Genomic DNA, 19,445 nt, shown 5'->3' on the forward strand with positions numbered 1-19,445 from the left:
GCACAAGCCATTCATGTGCTGTCTATAGGAAACTCACTTAGCTTTGAAGGGCAAAGCAAGACTCAGGGCGAAGGGATAGAAAACAATATTTCAGGTAAATGAAAATCAGAAGAAAGGAGGAGTTGCAATCTTATTCTCAGATATAAGTAAATTTAAAGCAACTAAAGTAAAAAAGACAGAGATGAACACTTCATATTGGTCAAAGGAACAATACAACAAGAGAACATTTCAGTTGTAATTTTTATGCACCCAACTTAAATGCTCTCAGATTTATGAAACAGACCTTAATTGGTCTTAGGAATATGGTATCCTATAACACCATAATAATAGGGGACTTTAACACTATTCTACAAAGCTGGGCAGAGTCTCTAAATAGGAACTAAACAAAGATACAAGGGACTTAAACATGACCTTAGTACAACTGTGCCAAATAGACATATACAGAACTCACCATCCCAAAGCTAAGATATATACACATTCTTCTCATCAACCTATGGAACATTCTCCAAAATAGATCATATCCTAGGACACAAATCTAACCTCAACAAAATCAAAAGAACAGAAATTATACCTTGTATCTTCTCAGCCTGCAAGGCATTAAAGATGGAATTCAACTCCAAGAAAAATTTTCAATCCCACAAAAAGGTATGGAAAGTAAACAACCTTATGCTGATGACAGTTGCATCAAGGAAGAGATAAAAAAGGGAATCATGAACTTTCTTGAGCATAACAATAATGAAGACATAAGCTACCAAAACCTCTGTGACCCTGCAAAAGCAGTCCTGGGGGGAAATTTATCACATTGCTTTCCAAAATTGAATCTTCCCATCCTTTCTCATTGTAAGTCTCATTTTTTAAGGATTGCCTTTTTGGTCCTTTACTAAAGATTTTTCTTCCAAGATACCTTGAGCAGTTATTATTTAAAGCTACACTGATCATTTTAGATTTTTGAAATGTTATTGTCAGCAAAATAAGTTTTCCCATTACAACTTTCATTAATTATTGCTGAAGTCTAGAAAGTTATTGATTTTTGTTTGTGAATCATCTGTCCAGCCAGATTTCCAAGTTATCTAATATTTGCCATTGGAGTCTCTTATTTTTCTAAGCAGACAATCATATCAGCTTATCTATTAAGTATTTTATTTTTATGTTCCTAAATTTCTATGCTTTCATGTCTTAAATGTCAACTTATCCCTGTCTTACAGATAAAATAATCTGTTATATCCATCTTCATGAGTAATTACACATGTTTTGGGCTTTGGCTTAATAATAATACCACAAAGTTGTATTATCTGTTTTCACAATCTATACCTTCGGTGTAACTCACAACTAAAATCTCAATAAGAATTTCTTCTTTATGAAGAATATATGGTTATATTAAACTTGCCATCTTGATGAAATGAGAAAGCTGACTTGAAGATGTTGACTGACTTGCTTGTTGGTATAAAGTTAGAAAATAATAGAATCAGAATCCAGACTCCCAGCCCAGACTTCACTTCTCCACAGAGAAGGAAATCTAAGGTATATTCTAAGATTAAAGTTTTTCTACCAAAACTTTCACCAGAATTACTAATAAAAAGAAAATTGAATTCATATATATTTATATATTTTCTACTTTGTATAAATTTTTCTTAAAAGTATGACAGTGAAAAGTCTCACAGATGCAAAAGTGGACAGCTAATTAGCACGAGGGGCAATGCCTGAAAATCTAAATGGTCAACGTTTGCATCTGTGAGAATTAATTCCACTTGGAAAATATTCTGAACTCCATAAAAGCAAAGTAGGCAAGTGAGAATGAAAATGGGTATAAAGATGAAAAAGCATAAACCTCCAAACATATGAAGGTGAATTTTTAATTTAATGGCCTCAAATATAGCATGCTCACATTAATGACATTAGATCAGATTTGACCATTTAACTGCCATTCTGAAAATAAGTCATTTGGCACAGTTTTCAGAATTTAACTTTTATATTTCCAATTTGAATTAATAACTTTTAGAAAAATTAGATGAAACTACATAATGGTTCTAATACTGCAGGAGATTGCCAGCAAGAGGGTGGTCTGGATTTTATGTGTCTCATTTCATGTAAGAATTTACTGGGCACTCACTTCACTATCTTTTGAAATGAGAGACTTTGCTGTTAACCCATGAGGAACATCTAAATGGTGAAACGATTTCAACATTTTCCCTTCAACACTGACTGCCATTCTGGCAATGAAAAAAATGATGTATTTGAGAATCCCTGAGACAGAAAAATTGATAAGAGCTCCCAACTTTTTTCCCATAAACAACCAATATTTTAAAGCTATTAACACAGGAGCTGGGCATTCAAAGACAGTTCATTTATCATCTAAAAGCTGTGGAAGGTGTCAGCCCTGCAGTCAGGCTCTGAAAAATGGGCCCTGAGTTCACCCTGTATTGCTGAACAGCTGCTCTTTCCCAAAGTTTTAATCAGATTCCCTAAGCATTACATGCCCCAGCAAGGCAGAGCCCACATAAAACCTGCAGTAAGCCTGCCATGTAAATTCATTACAAAGCCCAAGTAATATGAACAGATTATATTCTCCAGGCCAAGAGAGAGCTTTTAATTTAGACCAAAATTGTGATTGCATATTGATTGGGCCCCTTGTTCTCTGAAAAGATTTTTTCTCAGAAAAGAATTCAGAATTGATAACCTGAAATAAAAGGCATTTTCTTGGTTGTTCAGAATGAGAAGTCAGGCTTAAGTGCATTGGAAAGAAAATACAGTTTAAGATGAAAAATTCTTAATCCAGAACTCCTGAAACTATTTATAGCATTTTGTTTTTTTGTTTTGATGCACCATTTTTCCTCCCTCAGGTGAGAGCCATAGCTTTCTTCAACTCTAAAAGAAGTACATGACCCGCACCAAAATGTTAGCATGCAATGTTTTAGATGATGTTATTAGAAGGTGGTTATGGCCACCGTTGGAAATCTTACCTCACTTGAGGCCAAAGTCATGATCAGTTCTTCACAAAGGCAGCCTTGATAACTAGATGTGAACTACCCTGGGTCATTAAGCACCATCTCTTATACCACTGGTCACTATACTCTCAATACCCCCACAAGATATTACAGGGCATTAGATAGAGACAAATGGCATCCATTTATAATGACAAAGGTACAATGTATCAATCAGAAACAGGATCAGTCATAAGAATCACAGAATTAAACACTGCAAGTCATCATCCCACCTTTGTGTAGTGGGGAGAGAGAGCAAGAATTAGTCATCCTACCAAAACTGAGTAGTTTTTAATTATCCTAAATGTGGGTATAGATTTAGTGGGTGGGTGCTAAATGCTTCAACATTTCTAGACCCACTGCAAAACAACACCTTTTGTGTGAAGGATGTAGATAAACATCAAGCACATTGATCTAACCCTCTGGATACCATTTGCTTTTATATGTAGGCCTGCCTACAGGAAAGGCTGCTTTTATCATACGATCTTTGGAGTACTTGAAATCCTGATGACAGTAATTTCCTGTGGTGAATTAATAACGTTGATGCTGATTATAATTCCACTTCCTAAGTTGCTTGACTATAGAAAGAAAATGAACTGATTATACCAGCATGGATATATATTCTGGTCCTTGGGTCGGTAATTGCTTAGTCTTTATTATATCAGCACCCTAGTTCCACCTCTGCCTCATGTGCATTTTGCTTAGTTCCGGTCACCCTCCTAGGACATGGCTGGTCATTCTGGGCCCAGACTAGAAAATATCACTAGGCCCTCTAATCTAGAGACAAAATTCCAAACAGAGGGCTAAAATGAATAAGTAGCTACTACAACTTAGTGATGATATATAGCAGAATAGAAATTAATACCTTCTCTAGCCCTCTCTCAAAACTGATTGTTGCCTAGGAAAATCAGTTCAAAGTCATTTGTGAACATAAAGGACGTTTGTAAAAACATCACCACTGCAGAGCGTAACAATAATTGGTGTGTAGAGAATGTTCCCTCCTTTGTGGAGGAGCCTCCTAGGCAGTGGAGAAAACTGAACAGGTGGATTTCTAATGTGGGTCATACATCTGATAACAAAAGCATAAGGTAATCGGCATAGAGGGCAAGAATCTAGGAAGACAAAGGGAAAGCAGAAGGAGAGCCTTCACAGAAAACATGACAAGTTCCACAACTACAGACATGAAAGCTAAACAAGAGAGAGCCCAAAATCCTGCAGAGGAAAACTGGAGGGGCCCAAGGAAAGTACTTTACAAGTTTCCTAATTTGTAGGTATCCTTTGCACAGTTTGAAATTGTTAAAGACTACCTATAGGTTCATAGCAGGTATAGATTGATTTCAGCATTTCTATACCAAATTGAAAAGAATTATCTGTTGACAGAGCCCTTTGCACCATTTTGAGAAACATTTTGATGAATATGGTTACTTGACTAAAATGGAATTGCTTGTGATAACAGGTCTTTTGCTGTGTCTCCACTCCCTCAGTGTACATTCTCTCTTCCTCCATGACCATTGGTGTCCATCATCTCTGAATATTGTAGTGAATTATACAGAGTCATTAGTTCTACCTGATTTCCCCTCACCTCCATTAGTCATCATCATTATTATTGTTACAATCACTCCTTATTAGATTTATGAATGTTTCTACCAATTTGTTTGCTCAATACTCCTTGCTTCTCACTTCTTTTTGAGTTTAGTTTCCTATTTCTACTTAACCACATTCTTTGGGAGTTCTATTATTGATGATCTATGAGTGGAATGCTATCTGAAAATACCAGGGTGCCAAAAAAATGTATGCATAATTGAAACAAGTTTTTTTTTTTTTGTAGAGACAGAGTTTCACTTTATTGCCCTTGGTAGAGTGCCATGGCATCACACAGCTCACAGCAACCTCCAACTCCTGGGCTTAGGCGATTCTCCTGCCTCAGCCTCCCGAGTAGCTGGGACTACAGGTGCCCGCCACAACGCCCGGCTATTTTGAAACAAGTTTTGAATTACAGCAGCAGTGTGTAGTGTGACATTCTCAGCACCTCTTGTAATTGCAGAAGTCAAATGCATTTGTATTCATCTTTTGTTATCAGTATATGTTGAATATTAGAATTTTAATACAGGTTTTTCCTTTCTTAAAATGTTTATGCATTCTTTTTGGAACCCTCTGTATATTACATCTATTTTTTTTTTTTTTGAGGTGGGGCCTTACTCTGTACCTTGGCTGGAATGAAGTGGCACTAACACAGCTCACTGCAAATTTGACCTCCTGGGCTCAAGTGATCCTCCTGCCTCAGCCTCCCAAGCAGTTGGGACAACAGATCTGTCCACCATAGCTGACTAATGTTTAAAAAATCTTTTTGTAAAGATGTGGTCTCGCTATGTTACCTAGGCTGGTCTTGAATTCTTGGCCTGAAGCAATCTTCCCATCTTGGCCTCCTAAAGTGGTGGGATTGCAGGTATGAGCTATTGTGCCTGTTCATATTCTTAAATGATAGTTTGGTTGAATTTAGAACTAGTCTGTTCAGTTATTTTCCCAAATACTTTGAATCTATTACTCCTCTGTCTTCTGAAAGCTATTGTTGCCAGTGAGAAAACTATTGCCATCCAACTTATAAGGGTGAGTAATCTTCATAAGTAAACCGTCTTTCCTCTCTAAGGAAAGATTTTTTTAAGATTTCCATTTTTCCTTTGATGATCACACATTTCACAATATTTTAATCAATCAAATTTTTTCTTTGTCTTTCTTCCACAAACATCTTATAAAAGACTTTCCTCAGGCTTCTTTGGTGGAGAGCCAACCACTTGTGATCTGTTGTGAACCAACTCATCAATCACAGTCAATTCAAATAAGCTCTTTAAAATTAAAAACACAAGACAACAAAACCAAAAACTATAATGCAACTGAATTTGGGTTTGCCTTAATTTATCCTCTGGACATAAAGTGGTGTTTCAATTTCTCTCTTTGATATTAGAAAAATATCATTCACTATCTTTTCCAATAGTGCCACAAATCAATACTCTTTAGTTTTTTCTTTTGAAATTTTATTAATGCACTCTGTATTTTTAAATTCTGTCAGCCATATCTCTTAACCAGACTGCCATGTTATTTTTAATCTGTGCTGCCTTCTGGGCCACTTGCCAACTTTACCTTCAGTTTCGCCAGTTGATTTAATATGACATTTATGACACCCATTTCGTTCTGAATGTCAATATTTGCACTTTTCATTTCAAAAAGTTCTCTATTTCCTATTGTATTATTCTTTTCTAATTTTTTCTTGCTCTTCTGTTTACCTTTTTAGGTATTTTCTACATGTCCCTTTTATAATGTTTCTCAGAGTGTTGTAATTTCTGGGTTAGTTCCTTTGGGTGCCTGTTCTTCTGATGTACCTTCCTTTTGTTTATATTCTGGCCTTCCTTCATGGTGGAGATATTTCTCTTTGTGGCTGTACATTTTTTTTTTTTTTTGTGGTTTTTGGCCAGGGCTAGGTTTGAACCCACCACCTCCTGCATATGGGACCAGCGCCCTACTCCTTGAGCCACAGGAGCCACCCTGTGGCTGTACATTTTTACTGTGAACTAATTTTCATGAAAGGTTTTTGCGTGTTTAGGGGTGATTTCCAGGTTTCTGGGTCATATGAGTATCGCTTCAGAGCATTTTAAGTGCATTTAGAGATAGGAGGAGAAAATGTGGTAGGAGCAGTCATTTCAATAATCCTAAAAACTTTTTGCCACTTTATTGCCTTATGTTTTCTATATTACAAACATAGGGATTTTCATTGCTCAAATTCCAGCTACATGGGAAGTTTCCTCGGTGGTTCTGAAGGCTGGTGGACAGAGTCCATGTGACTGAAGGAGCATTGACATTTCAGGCCATATTCAAAGAGCTATTCTCAAGGTGTATGACCATGAATGAATCTTTAGACAGGTTCCTGATTTCCACATGGAAATGGGATTCCAGATCCAAAACCTCTGGGCATGTATCTTACACAAAATCATGTGGCCACCGATGGTGGTAGCTTCCCATTCTTGCTGTGATTCATCTCTTATTTCTCACACCTAAGAGATTTTTTTTTCCTCTCCTTCAAAATCAACTCTACATTTAAGAAAGAATGTTTGCCTTTTTAAATAAAGCATTTCTGAAGCTTCTATTATGAAAAATGGTAGTTATTGTTCTGGAGTATCCATCATACTTGTTCTCCAGCCATTTTCTTCTAATAATAGATTCCATGCCACTGGCCACAGGGATGGAGATAGGATTTAGATATGACCAATCACCATGACGTTGGAGTACAACATGATTGGCCTAGGGGTGATCTTCTGATACAAGCACAGTTTTTGTGACTGAGATGCAAATATTGAGAAAATAAAGGATTATATTGAGCTAAAGAAAATATAAGCTTGCACATGCCATTGCTCACACCCTTCCTTTCTTCACAGAGTAAGCCATCTATCTGCAGTATGAAAGAATGAGGTTAACAATCACAAGGGATCTGGGCCAAGAGAGAGAAAAAAAGAAAAATAGACAGCCATGTTTGAATCCTTGAGCGTGGTACATCCAGAGTCAGCTCAACCCCTGTTAAATAGGCCAATGAATTTCTTTTGCTTAAGCTACTTTGAATTGTGCTTCTGTCCCTTACATCTCACTTATGTACCAATAAATGAAAGTACAACGTAATTGAGATCAGAAACCAGCAACATGGATTTCTTTTATTTATTTTTGGTAGGCCCATTTGTCATGCATGACTTGACTGGAGCACAGTGAGCTCTAAGTCACGGGGCTGAGTTCAGATGTCATCTGAGAGACAAGGGACCGAGTCACAGGATAAAGTTAAGGTGAACTAACACCCAGTAATGTGAATGGGGATTTTAAGAGGTAGGGTAGGGGGATGCCAGATCATAGCTAGAGAATAGGAACCAGGAATTAGGAATGAAAAGAAACAAGAAACCAGTAAGACAGCAGGGGCGGGCAGGAGTGTGGGCAGCAGACCAGTGTGTTCTGACTAAAAGCCGAGAAGCAGCTGAGCACTGCGACCCAGCCTCTTTTTAAAGGTCCCAGGGTGGCCTTTCCATTCCTGCCATGTGATGCCACCTGGCGTCTGAAAATTGAAGTCAGTATGGAATTGACTGCCAGGACCAGGTATCCCTAAGCAAAAAGGGCCGTAAGTTTTTTTTTTTTTTTTTAAATGATATATCACACTGATCTCGAGACAGGTATCAAAGTAAATGAGTTTCTTGCTGATTATACGTTTCCAAGGCAAATTTTAAAGCAAGTTATCTTCAGAAAGACGTGTCAAGATATTAAGAAACTTGTTTCTAAGTTAAGCAGATTCATGAGAAATGTTATACTTTCTGGTTGTGATAACAGTTTCTGTTTATAAAAGTGGAATGTAAAGGTCTTAGCAAAATAACTAAGAAAATGCCATGAAAGCTATGTTAACTAGTGTGATGAAAATGTGTCAAACGGTCTATGAACCAAGTGTATGGTGCCCCATGATCACACTAATGTACACAGCTATGATTTAATAAAAAAATAAATTAATTAAAAAAAAAAGAAGAGAGAACTTTCTTATCATCACTGAGTTTACAACTACGGCTCACATGGAAGAGGTAATGAGGGCAGCTGATAAGGCTTCTTAAATAGTTGAAAGAAGCAGTCAGAAGAATACTCAATATCCATCCCTCGGAATAGGTTTTAGTGAGAGGATTAACAACATGTTCTCACCTGTATCTGAAGATGTATGTTAATTCATTCAATCAGTAATTACTGGGGAACCTACTGAATAGTTGTATTATGGGGGATGGAGAAAAGCAAAACAAGTCTCTTTGCCTCCAGGAGTTTAGAATCTACTTAGAGATGATGTTAAGAAGAAAAATAATAGAATTTCCTTAGGGACAAATTTTTATAACCTAGCCCTACACAGTTATTTTCTTTTTCCTCTTTCCTCTTTCCCCTGCCTCCCTCCCACCCTTCCTTCCATCCTTTTCTTCCTTCTTTTAGACAGTCTTACTTTGTTGCCCTCAGCAGAGTGCTGTGGCATCCTTATAGCTCAAAGAAATCTCAAACTCTGGGGCTCAAGTGATCCTCTTGTCTCAGCCTCCCAAGTAGCTGAGGCTACAGGTGCTGGCCACAATGCCTGGCTATTTTTAGAGGTGAGGTCTCACTCTTGTTCAGGTTGGTTTGAAATCCTAAGCTCAAGCAATCCACCCATCTCACCCTTCCAGAGTGCTAGGATTACAGGCATGAGCCGCTGTACATCTATTTTTTGAGATGATTTTTCAGAGCAAGATTTTGTTGCACATATTTAATGTCTTTTGAACTATTGTTTGCCTATTTCAATGATGAGTTCTTGAGGACAGGGATGAGTGACTGCCCATCAGATCCATATTACCAATATCTGGCACATGCAGGTCCTCAGTACATTTCTGTTGAATAGCTGGATGATGTCTCAAGGTTCCTCTTAGTTCCATGACTCAGTCTCACAACCATTCAATTACCTTTTATGTTTTAATTTCCCTTGAGATGCATGGAGTATAAGAATTGTGGTCTTTCAAAATGTCCCTTACTCTAAGTAGCAAGCCTTCACTGGTATCACACTTTACATGACATTATCTAGCAAGAACTTCAAAGAAGCGTAATGCTCTCCTTTGAGACTCTGTCTCTACAAAAAAAAAAAAAGAAGAAGAAACGGGTGTTCCATTTCTCCCTCTCTTTTAATGATCTACATTGAATTTCCTTATAAGCATTTGCTTAACAGGGAATAAAGGCATCTAGTATGTATTTATTGTCATCCAAGAGCCAGCTGTTTAATGAGATACTTACTGTGCCCCTAAGAAAATCTGGAGGCATTTGCACACTATGGGATTATTTTACAAGTAGATGTTTCCAGAAAACACAGGCAATATTTCTGATTTGCAGATAAATGGCCCCAAACAGCCAATATCCTCTCTCTGCTTTTTAATGAATTAAAAAAAAAATTCCATCTTCTACTTTTATAGAATCTGCATTTAAATGAAGATTGCCAACTACACAAATCAGGATTCTTTGGGCCAGAGTTGAGTATAAATAGTTTACTCTATTTCTAATAAATATATGTAAGCAAAAAGAAGAAAATAAAAACACTTGTGATTCCAAGTAAACTTTGATTTTATAAACATTAATTATGCTAAATATGCATATATAAATAACATAGGATTGTATATAACTACATGTAATTTGTATGTAATATAACATATTATAATCATATATATGTACCTTTATATAAATTTGGCTGTTATTTTTTAACTAGTAGAATTTAATATAAATATTATATATTAACTTTTCTTATTTTAAAAATATCTTGTGAATGTTTTTTCACATCAATACATTTTTCTACATTTTTAAATGCCTGCATAAGGTTTAATGATAGCATTGTATTATAATTTACTCAAGAAACAAGTAACCACTGTGTACAACTTCTGCTCAAATCAATGTACTCATCTCTATGGAAAAATTGTTGAACTTATCCCGAATTACTTCTTAGAATAAATTTTTAGAAATAAAATTTTTGGATCATATGATTCACAAATTCTAATGACTCTCAGTAATTATTTCCAAATTACCTTGAAAAATCACTTTTTCCTCTTTCACCACCAATGTAGGAAAATTCCTATTTATCAAACTCTGAGTTGCCCTAAGATGATTATTCTGAGTTCTGAAGATTTGAAGATTTGCCAGGTAAAACATGATGGTACTCTACTGTTGATTTAATTTCTTTCATTTCATTATTGGTGAAGCTGGTCTTATTTAGTGGAGTCATTGGCCATTCATGTTTCATTTTTTGTTCATTGCCTATTTATATCCTTTGCCCATTTTTCTATGATGCCTGTCTTTTGTTATTGGCCTTTGATGATTGGAGTAACAGCAGCAGCTAACATTTAATGTGTACTGAGCATTAAAAGCCAGGCCCGGCGCCGGGTGTTCTAAGTTTAACCCCACACAATGAGATAAGACTGTTACCATCCCTGTTTAACAAATGAGGCAGCTGAGGCACAGAGAGTTAAGTAACTCACCCATGGTATCATAACCAAAAAATCTGGAATCAAGAGGAGATCAACGATTTCTCATGTATATTATAAAGACCATTAACCTATCTACACATGTGTTGAGAACTATTTCTTTGCTTTATCATTTGACAATTAATTTTTAACTTTTATTTGCTAGAATTGACTGTATTGTCATCAGACAAATTGGCTTTTTCTTTTATGGTTTCTGCTTTTGATATCTTGATCGCCTGAAGAGGTATTTAAATAAATATCACACCAGCACATTAAAAACATTCAGATGATCTAGAAGAATATAAAATTAAGATTTAAATAATCTTTTTACCTTTGGCATAATTCATGGGATCTACGCAGCAAAAGTATCTTCTTTTAACCATTTATGTTTTTATTTCTCCTGATGGTTCTTCTGCAACTCTTAATAATATGCATACATCTCTATTTTTTTATTTATCAACTCTACACAGCATCTATTGGTTTCTTACTATCTCACATGTAGAATTTTAGTTAACTTTCCCCCTCTTTTCTCTCAGCCTTTCTCCACCTAACTTCCACAAGTTATATCAATTTTGGCTGTAAGCACCTTTATAACCATAAGTAATATACTTCAACCTCTATTTCTTGATTTATCAACTTTAGACAGTATGTCTTAACTAAGTGGTTCATTTTTAATGCAGGCAATCACATGTAAAAATGATTATTCTTGGATCATAAAATACCATATTATGAAGGAATGCCTCAGTAGAACCAGGTGTATCTTTAGTCTTCTTACTAAAACTAGAAGATCTTTGTAAGTAGAATAAAAGACATTAATAAAAATGATGACCTAAGTTATATTTATGTCGCACAGATTACATAGATTATAGAGCTTTTCCAATTGCACTGCTTTATTTATTGCTCAGAATAATTTTGTAATGTATATAGAACAGCCATCCTTAACATTTTATAGACAAACAGGCATAGAGAGTTTATGGCCATACAAAATCGTTGTAGTGTCCATCCAAGTTTTATTTTGCTGTGTTTCTATCCAGCATCCACTTTTCCTTTATCATGTCAATATTATCTAAGCAATAATTCCACCTTCCCCAAGTCTGAGCCCCGAACTTCCATGTGAAGAAGATTATACCATGGAATCCATGGAGCATGTAACTTACACCTGAGACAATAAATGCCGCACCTTCCCCTGGCCACTGTGATTAGCTCTAAGTAGTTCTGAAACTGCAGCAGAATTTATAACGTGTAGTGAGATTTAGGCTGGGAACGGTGAGACAGAGACAGTCCCAGGAAATGCTGGCAGGCATCTTGTGACTGGAAAAGAAGCTAGGCAGGAAGAAGTTGAGGGAAGAGAGAAGGAATACTGATCATTTCGTTGGATCCTTTCCTGAGCCATTTCAATTTCTGTTGTCCAGATAAACCAGGTAACACAGAGTTCCTCTCTGTTTGCCCCAATTTAGGTTGGTTTCCTGTCAACTATAATAATTGAACAGTTGGGGGCAAGACATGATCACAAGAGGGACATTACCTAACAAATGCAATCAGTGTAACCTGGCTTATTTTACCCTCAATGAAGCCCCAACAATAAAAAAAAAAAAATAATAATAATACTTGAACAGTTAATTAGTGGCGATCTTGACACCAGATCTTTTGACTTTGCATCTAGGCTGCTTTCTGCTCTACCAAGCTGCCTCTGAAATTAATGCCTTTGTTCAGGATTGAAACACATGCATCAATACATCTTTTGTCTTCCTTTGTAACCTATTAAACAACTTTTAGAAATGCAAATCCATCATGTGAAATGAATTCCTGAGCAGTATGCATACATGCTTGGACGTGACTTTCTTTCCCTATACTCTTGCAATGAAAATATGGGTCAGAGACAAGCTAGTTTCCTAAATTTTTTGTAAGTTACTTTTATTTTGGACACAAAATTCTGCATAGAAACATGATATAGCACCTACCACCTGGTGCTGTGTCCAAGAGTTGTGGTCATCACATTTAATTAAATTCGTTGCCTGAAATTCAGAGCACATTTAACCTAAGAAACAGTATTATAATTAATCATTTGCTTCTTAGACTAGTGAAGAAAAGCCACTTTAATCTAAAATTGGCTAAATGCTACAGCACAGTATTGCCACAATACTAACAATGGAAAATGTGAAAATATAAAAAGTGAAGAGAATGGCTCTTAAGAAAGGTGATCTGCTGGCGGACGTGGGAAGGTAAACGAAAGTGTGTGGTCATTTCAAAGGGGCTCTGGAGGATTGCCCAGGGCCATAAGCATCAATTATTTGGGTTCTTTATTATCTTTAGTTTCACATCAAAATGTACAATTTTCTTTCTATGATACAAAAATAGCTCTATCACTGTTCTCAACCTTCATAACCACACAAGATGGAACTAACAAGGGGAAAACACAAAAGAGATTTTCATTTGTTCTTTTGATCCACACTTCAAGTCCATAGGCTCTGCTTTCCAAATTGCTGGCTACAAAGGCAAATAGACGTGTAAACCCAGCGCTGCGTTAGATGGGAATTGGTGGAGATACGTACAGGGGTGAAATAGCAGCTCAGCCTGTGTTCTGGTGATTTCTGAGAAGGAGGAGATGAAAGTCTTGGTGAGGCAGAAGCAGAAGCTGGGGAAGAAAACCCAGGAGGTGTGGACTATGTTAGTGCAAAGGCCTGGGGGCACCACGCTGAGAGCTGTGTTGGGGTGCTGCACCTGATGTAGCATGAAGAGAAAGAAAAGTGGAGAGACACATTCTGAACTGTTATTATAGTCGGAAAGTCATAGAAAACTTTCAAAAAATATTGACATGGGGCTTTCCATCCAAAGGGAACTACAAAGTGGTTGGAAGAGGGAGAGTGGAGCTGGGATAGTACAAGGAGAGGAGATACCAGTGTGTCAGCAGGTGTATAGATGGCTGTGGGTGCTGTACCCTAAGTTTAAGATGCAAGTGAGCAAATGAGAGTTAAGTGAAGGACACAGCACTTGGAAAACTGTGCCAGGCGGAGCAAGGAGGTTAGTCACAGACAGCCCTGGTGACAGACAGTCCAGACCCAGGACATGGGAGGAACAGACCCCTAGGCAGGGGCTGGAGGGGTCCAAACACACCAGATGAAAGAAAGAGTCTATAGATTTGAATGTGTGGACTTTTGGAAGTCAAATGTTCTTATTTAGGATAACCTTTATTTTAAATTGGAACTCATCGGGGTCACTCTGCACAATACCAGAATTGCCAAAGCTGTGGGGTACAAGAGTTCAGCTAGAATGGCTAATGTCTCATTTCCAGAAAGAAAGAGATCTCACCACGGCATGGAAGACATGTTGTTAAGACATGGGTAGAGGCTAGGAGAGGCACTCCCAGAAGTAACCACACATTGACCTCAGGAAACCAGCAGGACACTGCAGCAGGTGGTCCCCAGGCCCCCCATCCTCAGTAGGGTCCACATCCACCCTCACAGTCTGCGTTTCCACAGCAAACTCTGTGAATGGTGATACTGAAAGCCGAGAGACCAAACAGTCCCTAGCTGTGGCTGTAGGAGTCTTTCGCGAGCTCATTTGTGCTTCAGTGGTTTGGCTTTGCTTAGCCTTTTATAACTTGGCAGCTCGGGAAGTAAAAATGAGGGAATCAGCAGATTTCTGAAACTTTTTTTACTCCAAAAATTCCTTTAATGCTTGTATTTCTTGGACAGAGTTTCCTGATGTCCTAGCTAATTGTTCTCAGTGTTGCTTTAAAGCCCCCTTTAACTTTTGTGAAACCACCCATGGCTTTTGCTCTTCATTTGCACTCACTGATATTTTCTGTTAATGCAGGAAAGGCCATTCTCTAGGGCCAGGTGAAATATCAGGGTATTCAGAGGCTCACACTTGAAAGTTGCTGAATTCTGTGACAACTTTGGAGTGGCACCCTTAAGAAATGTCAACTGGCAAAAAGAAATGAAAAGGAGCATTCAGCTCTGTGCTTTCCAGCTCCCTTCTGTGAGATCTGACTTCAAAAAAATCCCTTTGTTACTTCACAATACATTTTCAACTGCATTTGAAGTAATTAACACTCAGAATAGAATCCTTTTGTCACATTTAATTATCAGATATCTGCTTTTCTTTGGGATGGTTGACAGTTGCCCAAACTGTTGGTTTTAATCTAAAACCAAGAAGAGACCTCTGACTTAGCGAAAGCCACCAGAGTGGCATTTATTAAATATAAATGGTTAGCATCTGAGGGGAGGTGAGAGCACTGGCTCTCATCCCAAAAAGAAGACCCTTTCTAGCACAAAGGGAAATTACACTAGCTCTTTGCTGAAGCGCCATCAGTGTCATTTGTCATGTGATGATTTAAAGATGTGGCATTCCTATACAACATTCCATCCGCATTCAGAAATAAAAAGAGTGTTCTGACCCTCAGGTTCTCCCTCCATTCTGCTAAGCTCACTGTAAGTACAAGTGTTTCTATGAGTCTATTATCTGGAAAGTGACTTGTATGAAGAAAAAAATGATATTGATTTGAAATGAAGGAAGCTCATTTATGCGCATTTTAGGAACCCTAAGTGAATCAGCTAAATATATACACTAAGGAAAAAAATGTTACCCTCTGGGTAGTATCTTGCAATAAGCTAGAAATGTGGAAGTCATTAATAGTATTAGAAATTGATGCCTAATGAATTGCGCCCATTGTAGGAGATAACAATTATGATAACAATTCTTTAAAAGCTAGAAATGTCCTGTATCTCTATGGAATAAGAGAAAAGATACTATTAAAGCCATAAGAAATTATCTCCAAGGGAAAGCATAGTTCAGATAGTCCAAGAAACATAGAACACATTCTGGTACTCACTACGTAAGGACGATGGCCACTGCGTCATTCAACACACTCTCCCCAAACAAGAGGGCGTACAGGTCGGGGTCAACATGCAGTTCATGGAAAATGGCCAGCACCGTCACTAGGAAGACACACAGACATGTGGCATTAGCTGGGACACAGGCATGTGCTTTTCCTTGTTGTGGTCACCTCTAAAAAGAATTCATTAAAATCTGATGTTCTCAAATCCATCCTCTATACCAACTCCAAACCTTTATTCAAAAATATCTGATCATGTCACACACACCCCTACCCCACTTTTAGGTATTTCTTTGGGCTCGTCACTGCCTACAGAGAAAATTTCAGCTCTTTGGAACAAGTGCTGTGTACTCTGCATCCTGTTGACCTTCCAGCAATGTCTCCTTGTAACTCTGATCAACCCTTTGCTGCCTCCCATCTAAATTTGCCATAATTTCCCAAACATACTATGTAGTTTCTTAACTACTTTGTATTTTGCCTTTACCAGGAAAGAAATTTCTTTCTTAACCACATGGTACCATCCCCTTTATTCCTTAAATACACAGATACTTACACTTCTTGTTACTAAAGATCCCCCCCCTTTTTTTCATTCTTTAAGAACCTCTGAAGTGTTCCCCTCCCAACCTTTCAACTTTCTCGGCAGAGACCTTCCTTTATGGAGTCCAACATTTGGATGGAATCATAGATCTTATGACAGAAGGGACTGTGAACTCCCTGGGGATAAGGCCCATCTTTGTAACACATGATATTTGACCAAACTCAATAACTGTTTGATGCATGAATGACTGAGAAAATGAGTGAATGAATAAACAAATGTTGTAGTGGCCTGCTCCTGTGAAGGGGAAGGTGGTCATCCCGGGCTCTCTCTCTCCTGAGATCACACTCATCTGTACAGGCAGACTGGCAGCTCCTAAGAGCAGGACCTAAGGGATCATTTCTGGTGGTGGGCTGCAGGGTTATTGTATGTCACCTACGTGTATTAGGCCTCTGGGAATAGATCAGGACAGTGAATAATCTCACACTGACTTCTGTGTTCATAAAACTCTTCAGGGCCTTGATATTTGAAACAGTTATGGGAAGTGTGAACAGAAATTATTAGGAAAATGATCCATTGAATAGATTGCCGGTGGGGAAAGAGAGTGGTTGAAAATGATCCTCCGTGGTAAATTTTTAAGGCAGAGTAGAGGCCAGTAACTACATTTTATGAAAGAGTGCTACGGGGAAAGAAAGAAAAAAAAAAACACGCAAGTTAAGTTTGAAAATTGTGACAGGGGCTTGTCCTCTAACAGTAGACGTTGAGGAGGGTTTTAATAAGAGGGATGACACAGTCTGAACTGAACTTTGGAAACAAGCTCAGACAGCAGGGCAGAGGGCATGATGGACACGTGGCTAGAGGCTTTTCCAGTAATTCCAGTGAAAGATGAATTGCACAGGACAGGAAGAGACGAGGACTGAGGCCTCCAAACTGCCACACACTGGGCTCTGCACTGCCCGTCTACCACCCGGGGTTCTGGTAGACCAGCGACTGCAGGGCTCTGCACTTCACCAGCCCTTGATGCAGGCTGCCACCTAGACAACACTGGCGAGGACAAAGTAGAGGAGAAAGCCCCCTTGAGCTACAATATCTGAGACGGAGAATTAGTGGATCTTGCGGGTTGAGAGACAGCTAAGAATGACTCTAGATTTCAATCTGTTGTATGCCACATGACCATATATAATACTAATACATCATAGGCTTGAAAATTGCTAACAGCGTAGATTTTTAAGTGTTCGCATTACAGACAAGTGCATGGCATACTGCATATGTTAGCTTAATTTAGCCATTCCACAAGGTATGCATATTTAAAAACATCATGTTATATACAATAAATGTATCTACACAATTTTTATTTGTCAGTTTATAAATTTTTAAAAAGAAGGTACTGCAAGAATCCAAAAGGAAAAAAATGAAATGTCATCAATTGACATGACAGTTGGCCAGATCCCACATGGCATCAGTTCTATTATTCCAGCTAAATTGGCCCTAGTAATCATAAAAAGTGAAAGGGCACAGATCTGCTCTCCACTCGCTTGTAGCTGTTAGCACTCGCCACCACCCTTAGTCTTTGTAGGTGGTGGAAGCAAGAACAAGCACTCCTGGTAAATAATCTTGCTCCTTTTTGGATAAAATCAAAACCCTGCATCTAAACAAAACAAAGAGGTTTCAGTGGGGGTGGGGTGGGGGTGAAAAACAATTTTCCTTTTGCTTGGATCTTGTGGAATAAACTTAAAGTGAGTTTTTACTAGAAAATTTTATCATGGCAGCTCTATGGTGACGAGAGTCTCTGTAGCTGTCATTTATATTGTCAAGCTCTGAAGATGATTTGCAGCTTATCTGCACTCCTGAGGTTTCCTAGGCACACAAATAGGGATGGAAGGTCCCGGTTTCCTTCCCCAGTGAGAGAGTGCACTCTGCCCTTGGTATCCTTCCAATGAGAACTTTGAGCTGTTGAGAGGAAAGGCTTTTAATTGAATATCCAGTTTTGTTCAAAACTGTCTGACCTTCCCACAATTCCTTTTGAACAAAGAACTGAACTCCATTTCATAAATGATATCCCACACAAAAAAGAAAGCTATTACTTTGTGCATTCCTATCTACTCTGTGAAGAAACGGAACAGCTTTAAAATAAAGCCAAGCAGTGTGTCCTACAAAAGGGAGTATTTTGCTGGGACCACAAATGAGTGGAATAGGTGAGTCAGGAAATTAGCCACCCACTCTGCTACTGAGCTTAGAGCTTTTTAAAAAACTCATTTAATTAGCTCACTGGCAAGGTTCAATCTTACACACACTATGTCCGTGACTTTCAGTGGCACCTGCCCAAGACAGAGTCCTTGGGACAGCTGTGGACATGGCCACATCAGGTCTGCCCCTACCTTGCTGGTTGAAAGGACAACCCTGGCCTGAGGCTGGACTCCAAGGCAGTGCTCATTTAGATGAATCCTTTTGGGGACTCACAAAGGGAACACTCTACACAGGGTGTGGACAGGAAAGGTAGAACACACGATCTGATTTTTATCTGGAAATTTACTTATTTTTGCCTTTATCCTACACTTATCTTTTGTGGCAGGTTTCTACAATTAACTTGTGACTTGTATAGTCCTTCTCCTCTACAGAGGTCACTACAAACATTTGGAGACACGCTGTGGGTATGGTCCATTATTTCACATCTAAGAAACACAGTGGGCAGCGTCCTTTCTGATTCATCCGCACCGTGCACGTTTCCAGTCCCTTGTGTTATCACTGTTGCCGTGAAGGCTTCTTTTGTTTCCACTGGGGTGGATTTTATGTTTCTTTATTTTTGTGTATCTCAAAATGTTTGTAATGACCTGCACATACCCTCTTCCTACCTGATATCTTAGCTAAAGAAAATAACATATAATCTGGGCAGTGCCTGTGGAGTAGGAGTAGGGCGCTGGCCCCATATGCCAGAGGTGGCAGGTTCAAACCCAGCCCCGGCCAAAAACTACAAAAAACATGTAATCTTATGCTCCAATAGATGAACATACGTGCGTGCGCGCGCGCACACACACACACACACCCCTGCCTCCAGGGTAAGGGTGTTG

General features: G+C 38.3%; 1 protein-coding gene across 3 annotated transcripts in view; it reads right to left on the reverse strand.

The window, feature by feature from the left end:
- The window catches only part of SLC9A9 (solute carrier family 9 member A9), a 678,779-nt gene that overhangs the window by 444,968 nt on the left and 214,366 nt on the right, over positions 1-19,445 (reverse strand). For all 3 annotated transcript variants that reach the window (XM_053599744.1, XM_053599745.1, XM_053599746.1), the window contains exon 6: positions 15,840-15,945. In XM_053599744.1, the coding sequence (XP_053455719.1) occupies positions 15,840-15,945 (106 nt within the window). The remainder of the gene's footprint in view (positions 1-15,839; positions 15,946-19,445) is intronic.

This window comes from Nycticebus coucang, chromosome 8 (genome assembly GCF_027406575.1).
Source record: "Nycticebus coucang isolate mNycCou1 chromosome 8, mNycCou1.pri, whole genome shotgun sequence".
Classification (NCBI taxonomy): Eukaryota; Metazoa; Chordata; class Mammalia; order Primates; family Lorisidae; genus Nycticebus; species Nycticebus coucang.